The 13,820-nt window shown below is 44.8% G+C and overlaps 1 protein-coding gene across 1 annotated transcript in view; it reads right to left on the reverse strand.

Annotated features, from left to right (window-relative positions):
- The window catches only part of LOC139567929 (adenylate cyclase type 9-like), an 83,386-nt gene extending 70,867 nt beyond the window's left edge, over window positions 1-12,519 (reverse strand). The window contains exons 1-5 of the mRNA XM_071389543.1: window positions 10,352-12,519; window positions 8,899-10,231; window positions 8,173-8,427; window positions 7,578-7,842; window positions 3,663-3,950 (exon numbers count right to left, since the gene is read on the reverse strand). Of these exons, the coding sequence (XP_071245644.1) occupies window positions 3,663-3,950; window positions 7,578-7,842; window positions 8,173-8,427; window positions 8,899-10,116 (2,026 nt within the window). The 5' untranslated portion in view covers window positions 10,117-10,231; window positions 10,352-12,519. The remainder of the gene's footprint in view (window positions 1-3,662; window positions 3,951-7,577; window positions 7,843-8,172; window positions 8,428-8,898; window positions 10,232-10,351) is intronic.
- Between the last annotated feature and the right edge of the window lie 1,301 nt (window positions 12,520-13,820).

A 13,820-nucleotide genomic window follows, 5' to 3' on the forward strand; every position in this document is an offset into this window, starting at 1 on the left:
AGGGTGGCTGTTGTTGATGTGTTCCTGGTTCGAGCCCAGGTAGGGGCGAGGAGAGGGACGGAAGCTATACTGTTACACTGGCAATACTATAGTGCCTATAAGAACATCCAATAGTCAAAGGTATATGAAATACAAATGGTATAGAGAGAAATATTCCTATAATAATCTCAACCTAAAACTTCTTACTTGGGAATATTGAAGACTCATGTTAAAAGGAACCACCAGCTTTCATATGTTCTCATGTTCTGAGCAAGGAACTTAAACGTTAGCTTTTTTACATGGCACATATTGCACTTTTACTTTCTTCTCCAACACTTTGTTTTTGCATTATTTAAACCAAATTGAACATGTTTCATTATTTATTTGGATGTTAAATAGATTTTATTGATGTATCATATTAAGTTAAAATAAAAGTGTTCATTCAGTATTGTTGTAATTGTCATTATTACAATTTAAAAATGTAAAAAATCGTCCGATTAATCGGTATCGGTATTGATAAATCATAATCTGTCGACCTCTAATTCCTACCACTGGAGCAAGCTGATTCTGACCGGGCCAAAGAAATGACAAGAGCGATAGGTATGTTTATTGTGGTGGTTATGCGCCCATTCTCCTGGTTGAGAAGAATAGGGGGTTTCAGCACCTTGTGAAGGTGCTTGAGCCACATTATGAATTTGCCCTCTCGCACCCATTTCAGCAAATAGGTAGTAACCGCTCTATATAAGCAAGCTTAAGCTGAATTGGCTAATGCACCCTGGGTTGCGCTTACTACAGATGGATTGACTTCCAGGGCTACAGAGAGCTGCTTAACAGTGACAGCCCATCACATTACCCCAGAGTGACAAATTAGAAGACTGACGCTACAGACATGCCCCCTTTATGAGAGTCACTCAAGTGTGCATATATTTCTCTTTGTTAGAAAACACTATAGCATAGGCCTATACAATGTCTGAACCATGTTCACATATTGATTTCACAAGCATTTTGCACTTTATTTTAGTGGTGTTGATGAGTAATCGTGTGTTTCATTGAAGGAAACAGAAAGTCTTGTTATTCCTGATGGTGCGCTCATCATGTATTATATCGCTCATGATCATATATGGAATCAGGAATACCAACACTTTGTATTTTCTTTAACAAAAACTAACTACAGTAACTGTTGGATTTTCATTTTTCCGCTGTACTGAAACCGAACCGTGACCCCAAAACCTCAATACGTACCGAACTGTGGGTTTGGTGAAACGTTACACTCCTAGGTAACACCCTGTCTGAGTGGCTGGAGAGAGAGAAAGGGAGAGAGAGGGATGGAGAGAGTGATCAGGAGGTTCAACAAGGGGACACAGTGAAGTGACTCGGGTCAGGGTGAGGACAGAGAGAAGGTGACAGTGAGAGAGAGAGCGAGCGAGCGAGAGAGATAGAGACAGAAAGAGGAGGGTAAATAATTGTTGTCAGCCAGGTAAAGACTATAGAAATAGGCAGATTGATTGCAGGAGACAGAGAGAATGATGCCTCTTTTTCATAAAGAAACCGTTGTCCTGATCTCTCTCTTCCTCTACACCCACCCCCCTCCCTCCCTCCCTCCATCCCTCTCTCTCTCTCTCCCACATCGCCCCTTTCTCTCTACCTCCTTCCCTTCATTCTCTTCCTCCCTCCCTCTGTCCTGTCTTTAGCTAGGCTCTGATGGAGCTGTTAGAGACATCTGTATTATATGCTGAAAGACACTCACTGTGTGTTTAAGGTTATACACACACACACACACACACACACACACACACACACACGCAGAGTCACACAGACCCTCTATGTGAGGTGACATTATGGCTGACAATAGAGCACCAGCTCCTATTCAGATGAGACTTCAGACTTCAGAGTCCATAAGGAATACCCTGCTGTACAGCTGTAAAGACTGTTCCCCTGTTGATGATGTACCCATCCGTAGGTCAAGCTGGACAGGACACACACACCTCTATGCCTGGAAAGAGATCACTTGTCAGATAATACAAAAGGGAAGCGGAGGAAGCAGAGAACACCTCCTCTACTGAAACACTAACCTCTTTCTTTTTATTTATTTTCCTCTCTCTTCACCTGCCCTCCTCTCTTCTCCTGCACTCTCCCTCCACTTTTCTACCCCCCCTCTCTCTTCTCCTGCCCCCCCTCTCTTCTCCTGCCCCCCTATCTCTTCTCCTGCCCTCCTCTCTCTTCTCCTGCCCTCCTATCTCATCTCCTGCCCTATCTCATCTCCTGCCCTCCTCTCTCTCCCACCCTCTCCCTCCACTTTTCTACCCTACTCAGGACTGAAGTGCCTGCCCTCTCCGTCTTATCAGCTCCTATCTGCAGCTCAAACATGCTCTGCTCACAATGCAACACCTGGGCACAAACACAGTAGCAGCCAAATATAAACCAGCAGCCTCGGTGTGTGTGTGTGTGTGTGCGTGCGTGCGTGCGTGCGTGCGTGCGTGCGTGCGTGCGTGCGTGCGTGCGTGCGTGCGTGTGTGTGTGTGTGTTAGCGCTAACTCATTTACTAACAAAACACTCACTGACTATTATGAGTTTTGAAATGATGACCCCGTATGACCCTGTGCAAACCTGATAACCTGCATGGTCCATATTCATAAAGCCTCAGAGTAGAAGTGCTGATCTAGGATCAGGTCCTCACTGTCCATGTCATCTTTTTCAAATATGATTTAAAAGGTAAAACCGATGGTGGATCAGCAGTCCTGCTCTGAGACGCTTCATGAATATGGCCGTGATGTGCTTTAGGTATTATATCATCACCCACTGGGATGAAAGCCACAGTCTGCAATATTTCCTGCTGTTCAATGTGATGTATGTGTATATTCAGTGAGCATACAGTCTACTACACACGTGTTGTCTGTAAATGTGTAATAACTTGCTATATTCCTGAATGTTCTTGTTTGAAGTGAGAGGTAAAAAACAAATTTCCTAAGGAGATATAATAACCTAGAATAACCCATTTTCATTTAAAGTTATACTTACCAGCAGGAGTTTTAGAACGTTTGGGATGTACATAACACGCTTCATTGTTACAATCAACTAAACAACATAGAATCAAAACACCCAGTTATTATGAGTAATCAAGGTAGAACCAAAATAGACCCCTTTCGGTGTTTACAAACATTGCCGCACACGAGGGCGATGCACACAACTTGGGTGCAGAACACGGGTGAGTTCTCAAAGACCGGAAGCAAAAAAAGCCTCTATTTACATGTTGCTTATGAGCGCCTTCCACACTACTTTTGGATTATAATGGGATTGTAGGACTTATATGAATGTCCTGCTTATTAATATGAAGTTTGTGTCATCATCGCAAATCAACTGCATTATACTTTTTTTTAAATCAACTTCACCCAGTAAAATGACTTATTGGCTAGCTTTGCTCACCGCCTACGTCAATGAGCGTTAGCATTCCAGCTAACAACTGCTGCGTCCAAAATAGGTATTTTGCAAAGATCACAACCAAATATAATCTTAGCGAATGTTCAAACACTATTCAAAACAACATTGGAAGTAATAACTATGGAAATATCTCAATCATGTTGAATAGGCGCAGATGGCGACGGCCGGTGTTTCTGCATCCTGCCTGACGTCAGTGTGTGTGTACTGAAAAGGGGGACACAGAACAAAATCAAATAAAAACTTACCCTTCAGTTTCTCCATCAGGCCCTGCGTCGCCCTCTCCAACACCCGCCCGTCCTCCTGCTGGTAGCGATCATCCAGAAACCCGGCGGTGGCATCTGATAGGTGTACCTTCCCGGCGACGCCCAGTTGTTCCATGAGGTTGGCCAGGTTGACGTCGTTGGACCACACGTCGAACTTGAACCGCTTCATCCCCAGGATCCCACAGAGGACCGTGCCGGTGTGGACCCCCACCCTCATGTCCACCGTCTCACACGTCTCCTGGCAGAACTGCTCAATGGCCACGATCATGCCTAGTTTCAGAGTAGAAGAAGAAGCAGAAGAAGACTTTGTTGAACCGTTTTCCTGGTAGTACACTGAAACTGCTTTGATCCCAATCACCCCTGAAACACAAACAAACACACACAGGTCAGACAGAAAGTAGTGAGCACACATCGAGTAATTAGTAACAGGTGCAGTGTACAAAAAGTCAACTGGCGAAAGATACTGTACCCACCCACACACTGCTGATTGCTCCCATAGTTTTATTGGAAAACATTTTGACCAGAAGGTCAAGACCAGTTTCAAAAGACCTTCAGATCGAAACTTTGCACAAACATGACAAAGACACGTGTCTCATTCCACTGAGTGGGAGTCATTAGAAGCATATCTAAGGGGCCGGATTAGTTCATTCACAGCGTATGACAATAAACAGCGCACTAAATGCTTATCGGAACTATCTCAACTCATTCTAGATGTGGACAACAGATATGCCTCTTCTCCAACTCTTGAACTCTACAAAGAGAGACTGCTACACCAATCGGAGTTTGACAATCTTTCCACGAAACAAACGGAGCCGCTTCTGTTTAAGTCGAGGCAGACATTTTATGAACACGGAGAGAAAGCTGGCAAGTTGTAATCTCACCAGCTTCGACCTGAAATCTGTGTTGCAGCTGATTTAACTTCTACCAATCCCAAAGAAATCAACAATCAATTTAAGCAATTCTACTCTGCTCTTTACTCGTCAGAGGCTCTTCCTGACACATATCGTATGCATGCATTTCTAGACAATCTGGACATCACATGTCTCAATTCAGATGAGCAAACTAACATGGATGCCTTAATAAGTGATGATGAAGCTACTCTGGCAATCCAGTCCATGCAGAGCGGTAAAGCTCCAGGGCATGATGGCTTCCCTATTGAATTTTATAAAGCATTCTCCTCTAAACTATCCCCTATCCTCAGCTCAATGTACAATGAAATCCTTTCTAGTCAGAAACTGCCCCAGACACTTACCCAGGCAACTATTTTGGTTTTGCTTAAAAAGGACAAGAATCCCATAGACTGTGGCTCATACCACCCTTTAAGCCTTTTGTGCTGTGATTATAACATTCTCACTAAGGTCCTCTTGCGCTGTTTAGAGACAGTGATGCCTAATATAATTAACTCTGACTAAACCGTATTTATCTCAGGTAGACAATCTTTCTATAATATACGCCGGCTATTTAATGTTCTTTATTCTGCCCACTCAACTCAACAGCCAGAGGTTGTCAGCTCTCTTGATGATGAGAAGGCTTTCGACCGGGTTGAGTGGGGATATCTATTTACAGTACTAGAGAGATTTGGGTTTGGCCCGTCATTCCTTTCCTGGATTTATATTTTGTACTCGTCCCCAGTGGCTTCTGTTCGCACCAACAATGTTACCTCCAGCTACTTCCCTCTCCACAGGGAGGCCAGGCAGGGTTGCTGTTTATCCCCTTTTCTATTTGATATGGCTGTTGAGCCTCTTGCTATCGCCCTATGCGGAGAGGAGGGGATTAAGGGGCGACATAACTCACAAGGTGTCCTTATATGCAGACTATCTTCTTTTGTACATCTCTAACCCTGTGGCGTCTATACCCGATGGTGGATCAGCAGTCCTGCTCTGAGACGCATCATGAATATGGCCGTGATGTGCTTGAGGTATTATATCATCACCCACTGGGATGAAAGCCACAGTCTGCAATATTTCCTGCTGTTCAATGTGATGTATGTGTATATTCAGTGAGCATACAGTCTACTACACACGTGTTGTCTGTAAATGTGTAATAACTTGCTATATTCCTGAATGTTCTTATTCGAAGTGAGAACCTAGAATAACCTTAATTATATTAGGCATCACTGTAGAGTCTATACCCTATCTCTTGGACATGCTACAAGGTTTTGGGACATTCTCTAGTTATGAGTTAAACCTAACAAAGAGTGTGCTCCTCCCCATTAATCAGTTAGCAGAAGGTATTGGGTATGGTCTTTACTTATTTGGGGATGAAGGTCTCACGCTCATTTAAGGCTCTGTTTAAACATAACTTCAAAACACTCCTGGAGCGCACTAAGCAGGATTTCATAAGGTGGTCGTCTCTTCCCATTTCACTAGCAGGTCGCATTCATTCTCTTAAGATGACTGTACTATCTATGTTTTTGTACTTATTACAAATGATTCCCATTTTTTGGCCAAAGTCGATATTCAAACAACTGGACAGCTACATTTCAAATGATTTTGGAATAAGTCAAATCCACAAATGAGAAAGGTATATCTAGAGAGACCTAAGGCTGCAGGTGGGCTGGGCATTCCCCATTCTGTTACACTACTACTGGTCAGCAAATATATCTAAATGTGTTTGTTGGGTTTCTACATTTGTAAAAAAGGATGGTCCAACTTGGGCCATCCTGGAGTTACAGTCTAGGTCCCAATTTTGAAATCACTTAAGCCTTAAACAAGCAAGCTGCTTCTCTCCTTTAACATCTCTTCCCAGCGTCACAGATTGACACGGCATTCCAGTTCTGGCATAGGAATGGTCTGGTGTTTTTTTGTGACCTATTTGTTGATAACACCTTTGTCTCATTTGATACTCTGAGGGTTGACCATAATCCCAATACCCACTTTTAAAGATATCTGCAAACTCTCAGCCTTGCCAAAAAACATTTCCCTTAATTTCCACTCGAGCCTACTAAGCTTCCATTCGAGAGGTGCTTAGATCTTAACCCGTATCTGAAGGGCACAATCTCCAGATTATACGACATAATACAGAACATAAATCCTCCTTCCTTGGCAAATACAAAATCTGCATGGGAGCAGGACATGGGTGGCGAGCTACCCAGTGATATATGGCAAAACAGTATTGAGCGTATCCACACCTCATCATTTTGCATAAGGTATGGGCTCATTCAGTTAAAAGTTTTGCACTGTCTCCGTTACTCAAATGGTAGATTGGCAAATATATATCCATATGTTGAACCCAAATGTTTGAGATGCCACCAGAGTCCAGCGACTATGGGAGACATGATTTGGTCATGCCAATATTTGAGTGGCTTCTGGGACCACATTTGTTAAGCATTCTCCCATATGTGTAATACAACTGTTAGCCCCAACCCGTTCACTTCCATTTTTGGGGTACTTCCCCTAGACCAGAATGCTACCATGCATCAGGCGAATGCAATAGCATTTGCCTCGCTGCTAGCTCGCCGCCCTGTTCTCTTCACTGGAAGTCTGCAAAGTCGCCCTCCTTTATGCAGCAGGTTAAGGAGGTGGTCATCTCTGCCTTTGGAGGAGGTTAGGTACACTGTCCATGGGGCCTGACAAAAGTTTGGCTTTACCTGGTTCCCATTAACGACTGGAGAGCCTATCTTTTACTTTGTGTAACTTGCATATTTTGGTAAGCAGTCATGTCTGTTCTAGTGGCCAAATATTGTGCTGATAAGATTCAACTATAATTATGATACTGATTTGGAATGAGGAGATGAGGATGGAATGAATGAGGGGTTGGGGTTGTACTGTTTTTCTGTTCTCATATCTGAAAACCTATAAATAAAGTACAAAAATAAAATGACAGACATTGCACAATAAAGTTGCAGGAGCAATTAACAGAATGCTATCTACCCATCTTTATCCCATTGGATCATACCTAGTCCCATCTCGACACAGCAGTAAGCGTGGTCAGGGCGTGGCTCGGGACATCCCGCCACGCAGTAGTAACAGTCTCCCAGTGTACTGATCTTCTCACAGCGCGTCAGCTCACACAGCCGGTCGAAACGGCCGAAGAGGTCATTGAGGAGCCCCACCAAGGCGTGGGCGGACTTGTTGGCAGACATTTTGGTGAAGCCGACGATATCCGCAAAGAGGATAGAAACAGGCTCCATCCGCTTCATGTTGAATGGCCTGAAGATGATCTGATGATCAAATTAAATCAAACTTTATTTAAAGTGTTTTTAAAATTGTAACACACTTTGCAGTAAATCAATAAGCTTTGCAAGCTTTGCTTGTTCTTCTGGGTCTAGGCCGGTTACCGTAAAGCACTTCGTGACAACTGCTGATGTAAAAAAGGCTTCATAAAATACATCTGATTGATTTGGATAATAAAATAAATAAAAGCAGACCACACATGAAGCAATAAAGGAGGAATAAAATAGCATACAAACAAACAATGACTAAAAGGCCAAGCTAAACGGGTGAGTTTTTACACCAATGGTGTTTTTAAAATCAACCACTGCTCCTCTTACCTGGCCTCTGGGGATCGAAGTCTTCTTCCTCTTATGATGACTATGATGATGGGGATGGTTCTTGGGGCTCGCCGCGATCGACGAAGCCCCCCCAGGACCTCCGACCGTGGACACAGCCGACGCCGAACAAGCCCCGGCAGAGTATCTCTTCCCTGCGTTCCCCTCCATCTCCTCGTCCCCCTGCTTCATCAGTTCATCGGCGACCCTCCTCGGCATGACAGAGTGGATCATGCGTTCCTTCAATGCTTTCTCCACCTGTAACATATTCACAAAGACAGTGAACAACTGGTTTCCTTCTCCACCTGTAACTTATTCACAAAGACAGGTAACAACTGGTTTCCTTCTCCACCTGTAACGTATTCACAAAGACAGGTAACAACTGGTTTCCTTCTCCACCTGTAACTTATTCACAAAGACAGGTAACAACTGGTTTCCTTCTCCACCTGTAACTTATTCACAAAGACAGGTAACAACTGGTTTCCTTCTCCACCTGTAACTTATTCACAAAGACAGGTAACAACTGGTTTCCTTCTCCACCTGTAACGTATTCACAAAGACAGGTAACAACTGGTTTCGAGAACATCAAGAATGTAACCATTTGTGATCTATTTGATGTTATTTGATTGTTTGATGAGCATGATGATGAAATTAAATCATCTGGCTCTTGATGATTAAATGTGTCAATGTTTTGATTTTATCCGTCTCTAACATATAAGTAATAATTACCTCCAGGTCCTTGCCGTGCATGATGGCCTGGCCCACCTTGAGGAAGGTGGAGCGGGATCGCACCTCGGACATGATGAAGAGGTGGATGCCGATGGCGTGGGCACACAGGTGGAGGAGGGCCTTAGCCGGGCCCAGCCAGCGGAGGGTGTCCCATTCCGAACTAGAAGAACCAAGACCTCCAGGACTAGATCCAGAACCTAGGGACCCTTCTGCACCTCCAACCCCAGCCTCGCCCCACCCATTCCCCCCATAATTTCCTCCACTGCCATCTCTCCCCTGGAGCAGGGGCAGCCACCCTAAGGCTTCAAATAGGACCGAATACAGGAGCCCCAGTAAAACTGAAGCATATAGCCTCACATGGAGAACACTGTAGAGTAGTAGCAGGACCTCCATACACAGAGAGAAGGTGCCAACTGGGGAGATGCAGGGAGCCCGAGTAGGGCCCACTCCGCCTGGGGTGCGAGGGAATGTCAGGTTGCCATCCCTGGTTCTCTCCAGGTAGACGAAGCCTCCTGTCTGGATCTGAGGAGCCAGAGTGATGGCGAATGTGGCCACAATGAGGAGCAGCGAGGCCTGGTTGTACAGGTGAGTATAGGTCCTTGTCAAGGTAAAGAGGAAGAGGAGGAGGAGGAAAAGGAGGAAGGAGGCGGTCGGGGCGAGGAAGGTCGCCGGGTCACAGCGGTCGTGGTTGACCCCGAAATACACGCCCCAAAGGAGCGAGGCGGAGGCCATGTATGACAGAACATAGCGGAAGCGGCGTTGAGTCTGTGGGAAGCACCTCTCACGGCACGCCTCTTCGAGTATCGGCGAATCAAACTTGGGGTCCCACCACTGAGCAGCAGACCTCTCAAACAACTGGGGCAGAGTCTTCTGCTGGCTGTGTAACTTATTCATAACAGCCCTCCGAACTCCCGACTCCCCTGAACTACAGCTGGAGGAGATGCTGTATTTGGTGCAGGGTTTGGAGGGATCTCCTTTGGCGGTAGTGGTAGCCCCACCTACTCCACTCCCTCCTCCTCTGGTATTGCTGTCCCTTGTCGTTGGGGTTGGGGGAGAGTCATGATATTGTCGATGCTGTGGCGACGGCGCGTGTTGTGTGTGCTTAGTGTTGTCGATAATCCGCACAGTCACAGCGCCGTCACTGCTTGAGGCGCAGCTAACCTCCGTGGCATGTGGGAGAAGCTGCTGCTGCCGGTGTTGCAGCGGCTGCAAGGCCATTATGATGGCTGGAGGAGTGACGTGAAGGGGGAAATACTAATATCTGATCAATGATGGCGGACGGTGCGCGGGCAATGAGGTAACAGTACTAAGTGAAACATCTGGAAGAGTAAGACTAGACAGGAGAGAGAGAGCAAAAGGTGATGGTTGTAATCACGACTTGATATATCGTGTATACAGAAAATACGTATTTCTACTAGGCTACGCACGAATGTAGCCAACTAGGCCTACTCACTCATATAAAAGGACCGTTCCAGGCTCTTGAGTAGCTCATTATCCCGACCTCTGTATTACGTCAGCACTCACATTCCATTAATTCGTCCCTTGCCTTTGGAAGCCCTCGCTGTCCACTTTGTACTCGTGTGTTGCTCTGCCCGCTCTCATCTGGCAGTTGAAATGATTGTAAGTCCTTTCCTCTTTCCTCTCCCCTTCTTTAAACATCCTTCCCCGATATTCCGTTTTTTTTAATCATATAACGATTTTTATCGGGTGGAACAGACAATCTGGGTTCAGCTGTTCAAATATTCACTTTTTATTCCACACCACGCGCAGTGTTTTGACAGCCGCCAGTGACAGCTCGAGCTTGGCTCCTACTCAGCCTCGCTCTCAAGAAGTCCTCACGTGTCTTCTTCACTGATGATCAAAATAATGTCCGCATGTTATTATTACATTTTAATACACATACAATCCGAAAAGAGAACATTATTTATATAATGTATCCAAGTCCAAAACGACCCATATTGTGTGTGTCTTGTTTAGGAGTTGTAGGCTATACACAGTAGATTGTTGTCCCACTCATTCCAATAACAAGCTACACATGGCTAGAAAATTGCGACAAAGTTACAGCTTCGGTCCCTTCTTATCTTATCGGAGCACGCGCTCCAAAACATGTCACTTTAAAGTTCCTTTCCCTTGGAAAAAAAACAAGCGTTATCCTCTTTCCGTTTTAGTTACATGAGTCAACGGTTGAAAATAATAGGCTAACATTCATAGCATAAACTCGTATAGCATATCCTCCTTTCCCTTTCGGACTATTTCAAAGCCCTAGTGTGGGTGAATACTTTCGTGTTATGCTAGCCAAGCTGCAGAGTTAGGCTTTGGCTGTCGGGTAGGTGGGTGGGTCGGTTGGTTCACGACCACCCAAAACCAGCAGCCAGGTAGGCAGCGTCCGTTTAGCGGTCTAGCTGTTGTCCCCCATACCCAGTCTGTAGTTCTTCCACAGCCGGGCCTATTCCCAAGCTCCAGCCCCGTCCTTTCCTGACCTCCCTCTACGGATCTCTACATCGGTAATATCCCCACTTCCAAGACGACAGGGACTGTACAGATACAGTAATTATGAGACCTTGAGAAGCGATTTTAAATCGAGAAATAAGTGCCCAAAATATGACAGCTGAGCTGATATAAGCTAACTCCTTTTAGTAGGCTGGAGTCTTGAACAAACTTGTTGGTAATAGTTGGCAAAACAGAAAGCTATGAGAAACACCCACCCTTGTATGAATAGTCTATTAAATATATAGACTGAAATACAAAACTGTCAAATTATGTCTACTAAATATTCCTATCGAATATTTACATTTTCCATAGAATAGGCCTATCCAATGAACAGGACAGGCTTTTAAAAACAAAAACTGCAGTTTAAAATTGAAGCAAAAACGTCTCCAGAAACGTCACTACTGTGCTCCCTTCTGTATCCAACGCGTAGAAACTTTTTTTCCCCAGGCCGTGGTTCCTTCGTCATAGGCTACAGAAGTAGCCAGGACTGTAAACGCGTGGAGTAGAGAAGAACTATTGAGTGCATGGAGAGATTCTGTGAATTTCCTCCTCTTTGCTTTCCCCTAAGGAATACCGAATTCCCATGAGGAAGAAACAATATATCCTTGATCCTGCTTCCCTTTATTCAATTACCAACGAATAAGACATAGTTCGCGAAATGTGCTGTCTGTCTGTTCCATAAATTCCTCAAGTCTGGATAGCTCGAGATTAGGCTGTCTGCATGCATGTGCCCAGAAGAAGCATAGCCCGAGAGAGAGTCCACTCCTTGTTGCGTTCGCGTCCTCTTCCGTTCGAAAGGTTCGGTGACGGTTAAGGTTACCTCCCTATTGCCCGGGTCCGGGTAGCCTAAGTAGGCTAATAAAAACACGTTTTTATGTGTTTTCCCGATTTATCCAGGGGAAGACAACGCAGCTCCCGTCACTCCCACCATCTTCCTGTACCCAGACGGAAATTCTCCGCCAGCTGAGGCGGCGGTGAGGTGGAGAAGGGTGGGTGTCCAACGCGGAGCGACTCGGTGGTATGAGCATCGAGCTTCAGCAGCTCCAGTCTGAAAATACAGCAGAGGGGGGTATGGTGGCTGATGATGGGAGCGCGCACGCAGAAATGTATTGTGTGGCTATGGACGAGCACGTATTGAATGAGAGTGAGAGTATAACTATTTCAGATTGTAAAACATTTAAATAGGTAGACTAGAAGGCCAAAGTATAAGGCCTATTTTACGCATTTTACGCATAGGCCGTTTTCTTTCCAAATGACATCACACACCACATGACACAAACAGACCAACACGTTAGGTGTACACATACCAATAGATTTCAGTGTTTTTACATTACATGCATGTTCATTATTACACAGCTGTTACACATAGACCTATGCCCACGCTAACAGGGTTGTGCCCATAATTCCAACAGTCAGTGATATCATTCATTGAAGGTGCATAAAAAAGGCCTACCCTAATCTAGTAGATAAGGTATGCACACCTATAATTGCCCTGAAGAGAACACTGATCTAGTTTCTATATCCACAGACAGATCTTTGTGTGACACGTCTACTTTGAAGGAAGAATAATACCTACTCTTTGAGTCCAATAAAAATGGCTAGCCTCTTCCGCTAGATGAAAGTTGCCAAACGCGCACGCACGCACGCACACACACACACATACACACACGCACGCACACACATGCACGCACACACACACGCACACACACATACACACGCACACACACACACACATACACGCACGCACGCACACACACATACACACACACACACACATACACATACATACACACACACACAGTCTTGCGCAGCTAACCTTTTGGGGACATACAATTCAGTCCCATTCAAAATCCTTTTTTCCTTAACCCCTAATCCATTCCCTAACCTTAACCCCAAAAACCTAACCTTAATCCTAAACCTAACCTTAGCTCCTAACCCTAAAACTAATCCTACCTCCTAACCCTAAACCTATTTCTAACTCTAACACTAATTCTAACCTCAACCCTAAACCCCCTAGAAATAGCATTTGACCTTGTGGGGACCAACAAAATCAAATCAAACTTTATTTGTCACATGCGCCGAATAAAACAAGTGTAGACCTTACCGTGAAATGCATACTTACATGCCCTTAACCAACAATGCAAGAAGAGTTAAGAAAATATTTACCAAATAAACTAAAGTAAAAAATAATAAAAAGTAACACAATAACATAACAATAACGAGGCTATATACAGGGGGTACCGGTACCGAGTCAGTGAGCAGAGGTACATGTTAGAGGTCATTTGTACATGTAGGTAGGGGTGAAGTGACTATGCATAGATAATAAACAGCAAGTAGCATCTACAAAACAAATGGATGGCGGGGGGGGGGGGGGGGGTCAATGTAATAGTCCGGTGGCCATTTGATTAATTGTTCAGCAGACTAAGGCTTGG

The sequence above is a fragment of the Salvelinus alpinus genome, chromosome 2 (assembly GCF_045679555.1).
Source record: "Salvelinus alpinus chromosome 2, SLU_Salpinus.1, whole genome shotgun sequence".
Taxonomy (NCBI): domain Eukaryota; kingdom Metazoa; phylum Chordata; class Actinopteri; order Salmoniformes; family Salmonidae; genus Salvelinus; species Salvelinus alpinus.